The 16169-nt window shown below is 41.9% G+C and overlaps 2 protein-coding genes across 2 annotated transcripts in view; both read left to right on the top strand.

Moving 5' to 3' along the window:
* The window catches only part of LOC115502656 (zinc finger protein 708-like), a 75603-nt gene that overhangs the window by 16067 nt on the left and 43367 nt on the right, over nucleotides 1-16169 (top strand). The window lies entirely within an intron of this gene.
* LOC115502710 (eukaryotic translation initiation factor 4E-like) lies at nucleotides 7496-8874 on the top strand. Its single transcript, XM_032591390.1, has one exon. It carries the CDS (start codon nucleotides 7579-7581, stop codon nucleotides 8137-8139), a length of 561 nt encoding a protein of 186 aa, XP_032447281.1. The 5' UTR covers nucleotides 7496-7578; the 3' UTR covers nucleotides 8140-8874.

Below are 16169 nucleotides of genomic sequence, written 5' to 3'. Positions count from 1 at the left end.
CACGCGGGGCTCGAACTCCCGGACCGGACCGCGAGATCGTGACCTGGCTGAAGTCGGACGCTTAACCGACTGCGCCACCCAGGCGCCCCTACTCTTTTTTTAATTAAAAAAATTTTTTTGATGTTTATTTATTTTTGAGAGACAGCAAGTGAGTGAGAGGCAGAGAGAGAGGGGAGACACAGAATCAGAAGCAGGCCCTAGGCTCTGAGCTGTCAGCACAGAGCCCGACGCGGGGCTCAAACTCACGAACAGTGAGATCATGACCTGAGCTGAAGTCAGATATTTAACTGACTGAACCACCCAGGCGCCCTGCATCATTTTACTCTAAATGGGCATGTGGATGGATTTTGGTGTAGGACTGTCATGAATAGTACCGGTCTATAAAACCTAGAACTTGTCTTTTAGTGGAACGTGCATTATAGGTTGGGAGGGAGTTAGTGGCAATTGCACAGTCTCCCCTTTTGACACAATTTTCCGTAGAAAAACATCAGAGATCAACATGGTTTCCTTCTAGCTGGAGTTTAAGCTCTGCTCTGGACCTTAGGTAGAAGTTTACTTCATACCTCATGAACCAGTCTTCATCTTCAGAATAGGTTAGTTCATTTGAACAATTGTCTCATTTCAGGGGGTGGTCCTGCAACAGAGTCTTAAAGTTAAGCCTATATTGTGCAAGAAATCAGGTAATTACTTATTAAGAGGCATTTCTATGGGAACCAAAGAAAAACACAGCTTAATGCTTGGAGCAAATTATTATTAGTAGTATTTTTTTTAACGTTTATTTCTGAGACAGAGAGACAGAGCATGAGCAGGGGAGGGGCAGAGAGAGAGGGAGACACAGAATCTGAAATAGGCTCTAGGCTCTGAGCTGTCTGCACGGAGCCCGACGCGGGGCTCGAACTCATGGACCACAAGATCATGACCTGAGCTGAAGTCAGACGCTTAACCAACTGAGCCACCCAGGTGCCCCAATGCTTGGAGCAAATTATAAACCCAGTGTCTGAGTCCTGAGTGCTGTCAGTGAGAGGATTTTTACATGTCGGGCTTGAAGCATCCTCCAATGGGGTAGGCTTGAAGCATCCTCCAATGGGGTAGGAGCGGACGGTGGGAATCTGATCGATTTTTCTGGCTTGTTCTTCAGATGTCTCTGGTGGTTCTTCTGAGTGGCCCACACAGCAGTAGGCAAGATTATGTGAACCCGGGCTGTTGTGGGAATTTCCCTGAGGTCTACCTCAGTTGTCTAGCTTCAGTTTGCAGGGCTTCAGGAAAAAGGGCAATTTTAGTTCTCAGTGATTGCAAGCCAAGAGAACGAGAGAAAATTAGAAACCTTAGTTTGGACAGTCATAGCCAGATTTTTGAGGAAGCAAGTAGAATTCAGGATCCAGCCCAATTTATAGCCAAACAAAAACATTAAGAGACAGTTAATCAGAGGTAGAATCTGACACCCCCAAATATGTGTTACTAAAACAATTTTTTTCTCCAAAACCACCCTCATTTCCATCAAAGATCTTCAAATGCAGACTAATAATGCATTTATTAAAGAATTCCAAGTTTAACAAATTTGGCCTAATTTACATAACACAGCAAGAATAGTGCTTGGCCATATGGTTTTGTTTTTTGTTGTTGTTTTGTTTGTTTTGTTTTGTTTTATGTCTGCTTTGCTGGAACCTCCCCCCTCCCCCCCAAGATTTTATTTTTAAGTAATCTCTACACCCACCGTGGGGCTTGAATTTACAACCCTGAGATCAAGAGTCAAATGCTCCACCAACTGAGCCAGCCAAGTGCCCCTGCTGAAACTTTCTATAAGAAATTTCAGACTGAAATTTCATAGTATCTCGAGACCAGAAGACAGGCCAAATATTTGCCATTACATTTGCTTGCAATACCTGTGATTTAGGTGAATTCCTCTTTTCCTGATGTCTCCCAAGTATCCTGAGGTTCCTGCACCTGTCAGGATGCAACATTCTTTTTTTTTTTTTTTTTTAACATTTATTTATTTTTGAGAGAGGGAGAGCATGATTGGGGGAGGGGCAGAGCAAGGGACACAGAGAATCCCAAGCAGGCTCTGCGCTGTCAGCACAGAGCCTAATGAGGGGCTTGAACTCACGAACTGTGAGATCATGACCTGAGCTGAAATTAAGAGTTGGATCTTAACCTATGGAGCCACCCAGGTGCCCCAAATGTTATTACATTTTAACAAGTTGCTAAATTCCCTAAGGCTGTCTTTGTAATCCATGACCTTTCTTTCCCTCTTCTTTTCTGCTTTGTTATTTTCCATAATTTTATCTTCTGCTTCTCTGCCTCATCCATCCTCGTTTTTATGGCCTTCATTTGGGTTTGCATATTGGTTATAGCGTCTTTTTTTCAGCCTGACTAGATTTTGGTTCTTTTATCTCTGTAGAAAGAGATTCTTCAGTATCTCCAGCTAGTATCCTTATAAGTTGTTTTAAATTCTAGTTCGTACATCTTCTATTTGTATTGATTAAATGGAGTGAATTACATCCATCTCATCATTTTGTTCAGGAAAGAAAAGAAAGAAAAACAAAACCCCAAGAAGTAGATCCTGGGTGTGTTTTGGTCTGCTTATTAAAATAGAGTCTCAGCGTGCCTGGGTGGCTCAGTCGGTTAAGCATCCAAATCTTGATTTTGGCTCAGGTCACGATCTCACAGTTCGCGAGTTTGAGCCCCGCATCGGGCTCAATGCTGACAGTGTAGAGCCTGGTTGGGATTCTCTCGTCCCTCTCTCTGTCTCTCTGCCCCACCCCTGCTTGCTCTCTCTGTCTCTCTCCCACAACAAATAAATGAACTTAAAAATTATGTAAAAAATAGCAGAATACATTTCTCTGGTGTCTTTTAAGTGCTTATTCATAACATGTTCCATGAGAGCATTTTATGATTGATTTAATTAATTTTGTTCACACTGTTACAGCCGTGTAATACATGCTAGTGGTTCAAGATAGTTGGTTTTCATGGGTGCACAGTCACAGTGTAAAATTATAGTCCTGTAGAAAGAGCTTTTTTTTTTAATTTTTTTTTTTTTAACGTTTTATTTATTTTTGAGACAGGGAGAGACAGAGCATGAACAGGGGAGGGTCAGAGAGAGGGAGACACAGAATCTGAAACAGACTCCAGGCTCTGAGCTGTCAGCACAGAGCCCGACGCGGGGCTCGAACTCACAGACTGTGAGATCATGACCTGAGCCGAAGTCCGCTGCTTAACCAACTGAGCCACCCAGGTGCCCCAAGAAAGATCTTTTTTAATAAAACATCCCTTTTTATGTATAACTTCTTGGGTTAAATTTTCTGTTGTTCTGGTTATCCAGTTCCATAATAATGTGCTTCCTTTTTCATAGTACTTTCCACAATATTATTTAGTTGCGTTTTGCTTTTTACCTATATCTTATGTTTTGGATGACAATTTCAACTCATTACATTTTAAGATATTGTAGGGTTTAACTCAACTATGAATCAGCCATATTTCCTTTGCCAATAAAATTATGTTATGTATTTGCATAATTACCCATAATACTTTGTGACTCCTCTTGTCTGTTTTCTTGGTTAGTGGTCAGTCTATGTTTTATTTATCATGGCTAGATGAGTTATTCTAATCATAGGATGAATTTTATCATCTCTTTTTTGATGAATTTATATTCTCTTTGTGAAAGAAACACTTTTATGAGTTGAGGGTTATTTTAGAAAATATTATATCTCTGTATCAAGTTTAGGTATTACATTTTATCCTTAATTGTGGTCCTAGACAGAGAGCATAAAATCTGCCATGTTAAGGATTAAAAAAATTTTTTTTATTTTTGTTTTTATTTTTTTAAGTTTGTTTATTTTTGAGAGAAGAAGAGAGAGAGTGTGTGTGAGCGTGGCAGAGAGAAAGAAAAAGAATCCAAAGCAGGCTCTGTGCTGTCGGTCCCTGTGTACGCAGGGCTCAAACTCACAAACCATGATATCATGACCTGAGCCGAAAACAAGAGTCTGACGCTCAACCGACTGAGCCCCTCAGGTGCCCCACCACGTTAACCATTTTTAACAGTAGAGTCAAGCGTATTCACATTGTTGTAAAACTGATTTCTGGAATGACTTCATTTTCAAACCCCAAACTCAATACCTATGTTAAACAGCCACTTCTCCATGTCCCTCTGCCTGAGCCCCTGGCTGTCACTGTTTTTTCCCCCACAGCCCCCCCTCCCCTGATGAGGTTGACTACATTAGATTACTCTTGTAAATGGAATCCTGTAATATCTGAGATATTTTTTTAATCAACTTATCTTATTTAAATTTTTTTTTTAACGTTTATTTATTTTTGAGACAAAGAGAGACAGAGCATGAACGGGGGAGGGTCAGAGAGAGGGAGACACAGAATCCGAAACAGGCTCCAGGCTCCGAGCTGTCAGCACAGAGCCCGACGCGGGGCTCGAACTCTTGGACTGCGAGATCATGACCTGAGCTGAAGTCGGACGTCCAACCGACCGAGCCACCCAGGCGCCCCTCAACTTATTTTAATTAACATAATGCCCTCAGGTTTTACCTATGTTGTATGCTGTGATAACATCTTATTCTTTGTCAAGGCTGAATCATATTCCAGTTCATATATATGCTACATTCCCTTTATTTAGCCATACAAAGACATTTCTCTTGCTTCCCCTGTTACTTGGCTTTTGTGAATAGTGCTGTAATAAACTCGGTTTCGGAGATACCTATAGATCCTTTGATTTATTCTCCTTGTATCTTTAGAAGTGGGGTGGCTGTGTTATGTGTTAATGTTGTTTGTTTTCCATAGTGGTTGCACCATTTGTAGCTCTTCCGGCAGTGTAGAATGGTTCTGGTTCTTGTCCCAGCCAACATTTGTTGATTTTGTTGTTTGATGGTGGCATCTTAATAAGCGTGAAGTGGTTTTTACTGTGGTTTGATTTGTGTTTCTCTAATACTTAGTGATTTAGAGTGTCTTTAAAATGCTTGTCTATTTGTGATCTTGGTTTATGTCTACTGAATCCATTGTCCATGTTTTAAATTTTTTTTTTTTTCAACGTTTATTTATTTTTGGGACAGAGAGAGACAGAGCATGAACGGGGGAGGGGCAGAGAGAGAGGGAGACACAGAATCGGAAACAGGCTCCAGGCTCTGAGCCATCAGCCCAGAGCCCGACGTGGGGCTCGAACTCCCGGACCGCGAGATCGTGACCTGGCTGAAGTCGGATGCTTAGCCGACTGCGCCACCCAGGCGCCCCATTGTCCATGTTTTAATTATACCGTATTTTTCATGTTGCAAGCCTTCTGTCTACATTCTGCAAGTTAACTCCTTATCCGCTAGATTCTTTGAAAAATTTCCTTCCATTGCACAGGTCATCTTTTTGTTCCATAGATTATGTCCTTAGACTTTTTCTGAATTCTGTACATTTTAGTGTGTTATGTTTTATTTCATTTGTCTCCAGATATTTTCTGATTGTCTTTTTGATTTTTTTTTTTTTTGACCCATTGGTTATTCAGGAGTTTCTTAAACTTCTTTTTTTAAAGTGTATTTATTTATTTTGAGAGACAGCATAAGCCCAAGCAGGGGAGGGGCAGAGAGAGAAACGGAGAGAGAGAATCCCAAGCAGAGCCCAACGTGGGGCTCAAACTCCTGAACTGTGAGATCATGACCTGAGCCAAAATCAAGAGTCTGACGCTTAACCAACTTGGCTCAGTTGGTTGGGGCCCAGGTGCCCCAAGAGCGTCACAAACCATTTAAAATTGATATTGTCAATTGCCTTCAAAATCTCCTACTTAATACCACCCCTGCACATACTGTATGCCAGCGACATCCCACACTCTACCTTTTATGTTGTGTACTCTGTAACCTAGATTTATGATTTTTATGCTTTGGTTGAGAACAATTTTAATAGCAGAAATAACATTGATTAGTGCTACCTCATTACAGTATTCAGGTTTGTGTATTTGTGGCAATATTTACATTTACCGGAGAACTCCATATTTCCATGTGGTTGTAGTGTTTAGAATCCTTTTACTTCAAGTAGAAGAACTCTCTTTAACATTTCTTGTAGGGCAGATCTAGTGGTAAACTTCCAGGGTTTGTACCCGGGAAAGCCTTCTTTTCTCCATAGTAGAAGAACAGTTTTGCCAGGTAGGGCATTCTTGGTTGACATTTTTTATCTTTCTGCACTTGAATATATTATCCCACGCACCTCTTCCTATTAGGTCTGCTGAGAGCCCTGCTAATGATCTGATAGGAGCTCTCTTGTACATGATGAATTACATTTGTCATGCTGTTTAAAAATTGTCTATTCACCTGTGCTTTTTGATAGGTTAATTAATTATGATGTGCCACTGTGTTCCTGTCTTGACATTTATCCTACTTTGAATTTGCTGAGTTACTTGAATTTGTCTTTCTTCCCATAAATGTGGGAAGTGGAAGGCATTAACTCTTCATGTAAGTTTTATTCTCCATTTCTCTCTTTTCATGGAGAACCCCTTAATATATAATAAATTGCTCCCTATCTTAGTGTCCCGCAAGTCCCTTAGGCTCTGTCCTTTTCCATATTTTCTTCTGTCGATGGAGAATTTAAAACAAGGGGCCTTTAAGATGTCTGATTCTTTCTTTTCCTTGGTGAATATTGCTTGTGAACCTGTAGCATATTTTTCTTTTTCTTTTTTTAATGTTTATTTATTTTTGAGGAGAGAGAGAGAGAGAGAGCATGAGCAGGGCAGGGGCAGAGAGAGAGAGAGAGAGAGAGAGACAGACAGAGAGAGGGAGGGAGACACAGAATCCGAAGCAGGCTCCAGTCTTCCAAGCTGTCAGCACAGAGCCCAACACGGGGCTTGAACTCATGAACTGTGAGATCATGGCCTGAGATGAAGTTGGACACTCAACTGACTGAGCCACCCAGGCGCCCCTGTAGTGTATTTTTAAATTCAGTCACCGAACTCTTCAGCTCCCAATTTCTTTTTAGTTGTTTTTTATACTTTGTCTGTTGGGATTTTCATTTTGGTCGTGAGTAGTTTTCCAGATATGATTTGTTTACCTGTTTGTTTTCTCTTTTTTCTCCATGAGCATCTTTATGATTGTTATTTTGAATTCTTTGTCAGATAATTAATATTCTCTATTTAGGGCCAGTTTTGAGTTTTGTTTATTTTTTTTAATTTATTATTATTATTTTTAATGTCTGTTTATTTTTGAGAGAGAGACAGAGCACGAATGTGGTGGGGAGGAGGGAGTGGTGCAGAGAGAGAGGGAGACACAGAATCTGAAGCAGGCTCCAGGCTCTGAGCTGTCAGCACAGACCCCGATGTAGGGCTTGAACTCATGAACCCTGAGACCATGACCTGAGCTGAAGTCGGAAGCTGAACCCACTGAGCCACCCAGGGGTCCCGCTCCTCCACTATTTTTAAAAAATGTTACTTATTTCTTTGGAGAGAGACAGAGTGAGAGGGCGAGGGGCAGAGAGAGAATCCCAAGCAGGCTCCACATTGTCCGTGCAGAGCCCGATGTGGGGCTTGAACTCCGAACCTGAGATCATGACCTGAGTCGAAATCACCAGTCAGACACTTGATGTGACTTGTGTCAGATCAGACACAAGATGGCGACTGTGGAACCGGAAACCACCCCTACTCCTAATCCCCACCCCCCTTCAGAAGAAGAGAAAACAGAATCTAATCAGGAGGTTGCTAACCCAGAACACTGTATTAAACTTCCTTTACAGAACAGATGGGCACTCTGGTTTTTTAAAAATGATAAAAGCAAAACTTGGCAAGCAAACCTTTGGCTGATCTCTAAGTTTGATACCGTTGAAGACTTTTGGGCTCTGTACAACCACATCCAGTTGTCTAGTAATTTAATGCCTGGCTGTGACTACTCACTTTTTAAGGATGGTATTGAGCCTGTGTGGGAAGATGAGAAAAATCAAACGAGGAGGACGATGGTTAATTACATCGAACAGCAGAGACGAAGTGATCTGGATGGCTTTTGGCTAGAGACCCTGCCGTGCCTTATTGGAGAATCTTTCGATGACTCCAGCGGTGATGTATGTGGAGCTGTTGTTAACGTTAGAGCTCAAGGTGACAAGGGAGCAATATGGACCACTGAATGTGAAAACAGAGAGGCTGTTACACATATAGGGAGGGCATACAAGGAAAGGTGAGGACTTCCTCCAAAGATAGTGATCGGTTATCAGTCCCATGCAGACACAGCTACTAAGAGCGACTCCACCACTAAAAACAGGTTTGCTGTTTGAGAAGACACCTTCTGAGTATTCTCATAGGAGACTGCGTCAAGCAGTCGAGATTTGGGAGCTGAACCAAAGCCTCTTCCAAAGCAGAGTGGACTGCATTTAAATTTGATTTCCATCTAAATGTTGCTAAGATATAAGAGAAGTCTCATTCGCCTTTGTCTTGTACTTCTGTGTTCGCTTTTTTTTTGTTTGTTTGTTTGGCTAGAGTCTCCACTATCCCAATCAAAGAATTACGGTACACATCATCCCCAGAATCCATGAATGTGCTCCTGGCCCACTCTGTAATAGCTTAGTAGAATTACCATTATAAACACATTTTACGCATACACAATATTTAAAAAAGAACTTGCATTTCTATAGCTTAAAGGAAAAAAAATTCTGTTTATGTTCCATTGTATGCAGGAGCATATTTTGCTGGTTTGGAAGAGTATGATGCATACAGTTTTCTAGCGATTTTCTTTGTTTCTTTTTACATCATTGTCTTTGCTGTACTCTTGCTGATGGCTGCTAGATTTTAATTTATTTGTTTCCCTACTTGATAACGTTAGTGATTCTGATTTCAGTTCAGGTGTTTTTTTCCTCATGTAACATTGGTGAAGGATCCAGGAATATGACACAAACATTAATTTTGTGCAAAAAAAAAAAAAAAAAAGAGACACTTAACTGACTGAGCTACCCAGGTGCTCCTTCCTTCATGACTATTAATAGACTATAGATGGTTTTCTTTATACAAGGTTGTTGCTCAGAAATCCACCCATCATTCTGTAAAAACTCTCCTGTATCCTCTGAGTTGCTCTCTCTTGTTCCTTTAAAATCTTCTTTTTGTTTGTGATACTTGGCAGTGTGATCGTATTGTGTATCTGTGTGGATGCTTTTTAGTTTATTTTATTTGGAATTCATTGTGCTTCTTGATTTTGTAGGTCTGTTTCTTTCTGCGGAGGAGAGACATTTAAGTCATTAATTGCTCATACAAGCTCTCTGCCCCCTTTTCTTTCTCAGTACCGTATTGGGTCCCCTTGATGCATATATTGGCTGACTTGATGGTGTTCAACGGGTCCCTCAGGCATTCGTCCCATGCCCACATTTTATTATTTTTTTATCTAACATGATTATTTTAATAACTTGTCTTCAAGTTTTTTAGTTCTTTATTCTGCTTGATCAAGTCATAATTAATGCCTCTAGTGAATTTTCAAATTCAGTTATTGTACTTAGCTCTCATTTTTTGTTCGTTCCTTGATTATACTTCTGTTTCACTGACATTTTCATACTCTTCCAGAATAGTTTCCATATTTTATTTAATTGATTTATTTACTCTTAGCTATTTAATCATCACTTAGATGGTTATTTTGAATTGTATACCAAGTAATATAGATGCCCATTGCTCACAGCCACTTTCCGCAGATGTATCTTGTTTTTTTTTTTTTTTAATTTTCTTTTTTTTAACCTTTATTTTTGAGACAGAGAGAGACAGAGCATGAACAGGGGAGGGAGAGAGAGAGGGAGACACAGAATCTGAAACTGGCTCCAGGCTCTGAGCTGTCAGCACAGAGCCCGACGCGGGGCTCGAACTCACGGACCGTGAGATCATGACCCGAGCCGAAGTCGGACGCTTACCCGACCAAGCCACCCAGGCTCCCCTATATCTTGGTTTTTTGACTGTGCCATGTTTTTCTGTCTCTTTGTATGGTTTTTGATCTCTTGTTGAGATTTGGGAATTTAAACGAGCTATGTCTTCTAGTCTTTATGGACGTGGTTGTTTTCAGGAGAACACCAGTAACAGCCAGCTGGACTAGAATAATTGTATCTGCTCACACCCGTTTGGTCGTTGTACGTGTAACTTTCCAGTAACCAAAAATTTCTCTCTTAAACACGCATGATATCTCGCTCTCCCTGATGTCCATCTTCAGGACTACAGTTTCTCCGGTGCTAACACAGTATTCGCCTTTTTGACTCATGACAACCAATGGTGCATTCATGCTATCCGCCATTCTGTCCTGTACTCTGTGCCATGCAAAACGAAGTAAGTTGATGCACGAAAAGTCACAGATTGGGACACATCGTCCAATATTCTCTTTGTCTCCAAGGCAAAAAGGAGGGATTGAAAGTTTTCTCACAGTCATCACATGGTGTGCTAGAGAAGGAAGACAACCCTTATGGGCACATGTGACCAACTTTCCTTCCCTTTTCAATGTGACTGTTCTTGATTTCACCTTTGATGGCTTTTTGTGACCTCTGGATTGGCTTATGGAGTCCCAAAAGTGCTCTTTGGTTATATATTGTGTATATATTCATGTCTCCAATGAGGAATGAAGTCCTCATGGTTCCTACTCCATTATCTTGCTGACATTCTCGGATTGATTTTATCTTTGCATATTAGAGTTTATTTATTTGTTAAAAAATTTTTTAATGTTTATTTTTGAGAGAGAGAGAGCAAGTGGGGGGGAAGGCAGAGAGAGAGGGAGACACAGAATCCAAAGCAGACTCCAGACTCTGAGCTGTCAGCACCGAGCCCAACATGGGCTCATGAGCATGAGATCATGACCTGAGCCAAAGTCAGACGCTTAATGGACTGAGCTACCCAGGTGCCCCTGAATATTAGAGTTTTTAAGTATACTCATCTGCGAGTACTAAGGGCAATGAGTTTTCTTTTGTGTTTTTTGATGTCTTTTATCTTCTCATGACATGCAGGCCTTCCGGCCAAAACCACACATAGAAACTTCATTGCAGAGTCTCGGTGGGAAGACATTCATGTAGTAGTGGCCTTGAGATTTTTCGCTTGATAGACTAGGACGATGATGAAGATAGTGAAGGACAGCAGGGATTTTGTGAAGGACATATCCAAACTGAGACAAGTGGCCACAATAAGAATCTTCTTGCCAAAAATGATGGAGGATATAAAACATTTTGGAAAAATTCCCTTTGTAAGTTGGCTACTTTTCCAAAACAGTGTGTTACTGCACGAGAAGACTCAGACCAAATATCTAAACATTCAAGTTCATGGAAAGAAAAGTTGGAAAATGTGGAAAAGTACCCAGTGCATGCTGAAAACAATTCTTTGAACCATTTTGAAAATAGGGTTGTGTTGACTTATCTAGTCAAATATTTCTGAACAGCAGTAATTTAAAAATGCTAAGTGGAATCAATTTGAGAGACCCTTTAGTGAGGGTTCTTTAGTCTTTTACCAACAAATAATCCCTCCTAGTTTAGAAATCTATAAACTTTAGGGGCGCCTGGGTGGCTCAGTTAGTTAAGTGTCTAACGCCGCTCGGGTCATGATCTCGTGGTTTGTGAATTCAGGCCTGTTGTTGGGCTCTCTGCTATCAGGGTGGAGCCCACTTCAGATTCTCTGTCTCCCTCTCTCTCTCTGTACCCTTCTCTACTTGCTCGCACTTTCAAAAATAAATAAACTTAAAAAAAAAAAAGAAACCTATAAACATCGTAAATGTGGGATGATCTTGAACTATTCATCATTGCTCATTGAGCGTCAGAGAATGAATCACCATGAAGAACTTTACCTGTGTAGTAAAACTAGAACTTTAGTGAGTGATGTGGGAAACCAAATCACCTGAAAAATTAAATTTCTTTACTGCTTACGGCCCATTAAACAGGCAGAGTGACCTTCCTCTGGGAGCTCAGCTGCCTGGATGTTGACACTTTGCTAAGGGAAAAGGGGAATCTTAGCTTAACATTATCCTGACCCCCCAGGATCCTGTTAAGTCTACTTTAACATAGAAAAATTCCTTTGGAAACTTCCTTTGTCTCTAACCTTACAAGATATATGCTGGCAATCATCCTCCAAGCATATGGGCTCTGATGTACATCTGAAGGGTCTCATGACTGATTTTTTACTAAACAGTGGTAAATGACCTTTTCTTACACAAAAGCTAACCCCCTCAATGTCCTGGAAACCTTGCTTCCAAAATTCCGTAGAGACTTATGCCATCCCTAACCTCCCCCCAATCTGAATGTATATAAACAGTCATCTGTCACAACCCCAGTGCAGCTCTTTCTGCCCATGGGTTCTGTCCCATGCTTCAATAAAATCGCCTTTTTGCACTGAAGACATCTCAAGAATTCTCTTTTGGCCATTGGCTCTGGACCCCAACACTTCAAACCACATCATTTGGTGTCCTAACGTGGGGTTGAGCCTTCTCATTTGGACTCTGAGCCTTGGTGCAAACCTGAGGAGTATTATTTTCTCTTCCTTTACTTTCATTTCAGGGGCCTTTCAAGGAGTATGGTCTATTGGAACACTTTCCTGTGGATTGCTCAGGCTGCAATCCTCTATCTAGCCCGTGGCTACCCTATGGAGGAGAAAGCCTGCCTTTTGGCTGGAAGTTAGTACCCTGGCCGCGATGGTAATAAGGCTCAGAAACTTGATGCCCTCTTTTGTATTCCTTTCCTTATACAAAGTTGTCTGTCTTGGGCACGGGACAGCGACTTGTGACTAGCATTGCTGCCAGTCTTAAGACTCCTATGTGAGTCCTCATGGTTCTAATGCGATCCTCTCCACATCCCTGGTCTAGCTACTTCTGGCTGCAGGACCTGCCCTGGAAGCCGGCCGAAACCAGTACCTGATTGAGTTAAATCCCAAGTGGGGGCCATTTCCTAGAGAGGTTGCTTGTAAAGACTACCTGTGATGGAATGTTGCTTAGACCATGATGGATTTCTATCTTTACCGTTTTCCATCAGTGTCCTCTGCTAACTACTTAGACTACCGAATTGGGTGATTTCCCCTTGTAAAACTGTTTTAGCATTTTCTATGGGTTAGAAAACAGCACAGGGGGATGCAAACTGGCGCAGCTACTCTGGAAAACAGTATGGAGGTTCCTCAAGAAATTAAAAATACAACTACCCTATGACCCAGCAATTGCAGTACTAAGTATTTATCCAAGGGATACAGGTATGCTGTTTTGAATGGGGACGTGCGCCCCAATGTTTATAGGAGCACTATCGACAATAGCCAAAGTATGGAAAGAGCCCAAATATCCATTGATAGATGAATGGATAAAGAAGATTTGGTATATGTATACAATGGAGTATTACTCGGCAATCAAAAAGAATGAAATCTTGCCATTTGCAAAACGTGGATGGAACTAGGAGGTATTATGCTAAGCGAAATTGGTCAGAGAAAGACATACCATATGACTTCGCTCGTGAGAAATTAAGATACAAAACAGATGAACATAAGGGAAGGGAAGCAAAAATAATATAAAAGTAAGGAAGGGGGATAAAACATAAGACACTTAAATATAGAGAACAAACGGAGGGTTGCTTGGAGGGGTTGTGGGAGGGGGATGGGCTAAACAGATAAAGGGCATTAAGGAATCTACTCCTGAGATCTTCGTTGCACTATATACTAACTAACTTGGATGTAAATTAAAAAAAAAATAAATTAAAAAATTTAAATAAAAAATAAATTAAAAAAATAAATAAAAAGATTAAAAATAAAAACAACAGCACAGCCTTCACAGGAAGGCAGTAGTGCAGCCGTCACTAGAAGGCTTGGCCACCATAAGGCACGGTACTTCAGTCCGTTCAACAGGCACCCATCTGTAGCCTAGGGTGCAACGAGGAATGGGGGGAGACTAGCATCCTTCCTACGGGCCCTTTATGGCAGGCAGTGATCATTCGAAGGATGCCGCTGGTTGCTTTTGACACAAGGAGCTGGGTGGGATTTTTGGTAATGGACCTTCTCTCTTCTTTAGTTCCCAAGGACTTATCCTTGGAATGCCTTTTAACCCACTGGAAACCGTTTGGATTGCAAAGTTTAGGAAAGAACTGATCTATAACACTGTATGGCTTCAGTAGGATCTATCAGATCTCTTCTATAGGAAACTGGGCAAATGGATGGAGGTACCCTAGGTTCAGGCCTTCAAGGCCGTAAAGGAGGATCCGGACCTAAGGGCCTGTTGGAGAATGTGTTTGGTTATTAGCCATGCCAGTAAACTCCCTCCTGACATATTGGATGATAATTACCTAAATAGGCCTCCTTTTGTAAAGACTACCTGTGATGGAATGTTGCTTAGACCATGATGGATTTCTATCTTTACCGTTTTCCATCAGTGTCCTCTGCTAACTACTTCTATTGAACTCAGGTTGCTGGAGGAAACAGGCCATCCCTAGCGAGGGGGACGCTGACCCTCTTTCACTGTTCTTCCTCCTAACAGACCCATGTTACCCTTGTTGTATGGGGGGGGGGGCTTCTCCCTCATCCATTTCCGGGGGTAATGGCTACAACTGGGGCCAAGTGTGGTTAGTCTACCCCAGGATGGGGACTTTAAGGAATATCCCCAAGTAGGTGCCCAAACTCCCATTGTTTTGGGGAAATTCCCTGCCTTTTCCGGCCTGACATGGACAGCATATTTCCACATTGGTGGGAAAAAAGCAAAACCAAACAAACCATGGTGCCGTCTCATCTGTCCCAGCTGATGAAGTTTAGAACTTTCTTTGTCTGCCTTCTGGTAGCACTTCTGTCTCTTCTGCCTCCCCTTCCCCTTTTCTTGGTAATGGACCTTCTCTCTTCTTCAGTTCCCAGGGACTTTCCCTTGGAATGCCTTTTCACCCACTGGAAACAATTTGGATTGCAAAATTTAGGAAAGGACTGATCTGTAACACTGCATGGCCTCAGTGGGCTTTATCAGTTAGATGTCTTGTGCAGGAAATAGGGCAAATGGACAGTTACCCTAGGTCCAGGCCTTCAGGGCTGTAAGTCAGGATCTGGAACTAAGAGGCTCTGGCAGAACGTGTCTGGTCAGTAACCAGGCCAGTTAGCTCCCTCCTGACATATTGGAGGATAATTGCCTAAACAGGCTTCCAAATAAACCCAGGTTGCTGGACAAAACACAGGCCATCCCTAATGAATGGGACGCTGACTCTCACTGTTCCTCTTAATAGATGTGGAGGCTTCTCTTCCGTTCATTTTCCAGGCTAATGGCTATAATTGGAGTCAGTATCTCTGGATGCGGACTTTCAGAAAGATTCCCAAACAGTTCCCAAAACTCCCTTTGTTTTGGGGAAATTCCCTGTCTTCTCCAGCCTGACAGGGATGGCATATTTCCATTTTGGTAGGAAAAAAACATGGCATCTGCTCATCTGTCCAATCGGCTGAGGTTTAGAACTGGGAGCCCTCTTTCTCTGCCTTCTGGCAGCACCTCGCCTCCTCTGCCTCTCCCTCCTGTTTCTGTACCACTTGGAGTGCGGTCTGTGTAAGTGGTTCCTATACCATCCGTGGTGTCTCTGGCACCCATTGCCTTCTCCTCTTACCCTCGCTGTCAGGGAGCAAAGAGCATCCCCTTTGGGCCACCCACTTCAGATTTCCCCACCAGTGTCCCAGGTAAAAATTGACAATGGGGAACAAATTGACTTTTTATTATTTTATTTTATTTTATTTTATTTTATTTTATTTTATTTTATTTTTTAAAGTTTATTTTTGACAGAGAGAGAGACAGAGAATGAGCAGGGGAGAGGCAGAGAGAGATGGAGACACAGACTCGGAAGCAGGCTCCAGGCTCTGAGTTGTCAGCACAGAGCCCGACGCGGGGCTCGAACTCACAAACTGCGAGATCATGACCTGAGCTGAAGTCAGATGCTCAACGAACTGAGCCACCCAGGCGCCCCACAAATTGACTTTTTAAAAAAATGTTTGTTTTTGAGAGAGAGACTGATCACGAGGAGGGGAGGGGCAGAGAGGGAGGGAGACACAGAATCTGAAGCAGGCCCCAGGCTCTGAGCCGTCAGCATAGAGCCCGATGTGGGGCTTGAACCCACAAACTGCCAGATCATGACCTGAGCCAAAGTCAGACACTTAACTGACTGAGCCACCCAGGTGCCTCTAAATTGATGGATTTTTGTGTGGACCCAGGTGGAACATAATTTGGTATTCAAACTTAAGTTTGTGGTTTAATTAAAATAGACATGTCTAAATTTAGAGTTATCAT

Source organism: Lynx canadensis, chromosome E2, assembly GCF_007474595.2.
Source record: "Lynx canadensis isolate LIC74 chromosome E2, mLynCan4.pri.v2, whole genome shotgun sequence".
In the NCBI taxonomy this organism is placed as follows: domain Eukaryota; kingdom Metazoa; phylum Chordata; class Mammalia; order Carnivora; family Felidae; genus Lynx; species Lynx canadensis.
Note: the sequence above shows the minus strand (reverse complement) of the source record. Positions and strands in the feature narration are given on the sequence as shown.

Coding starts and splice junctions, on each gene's coding strand:
- LOC115502710 (XM_032591390.1), top strand. CDS start 7,579: ATGGCGACTGTGGAACCGGAAACCACCCCTACTCCTAATCCCCACCCC.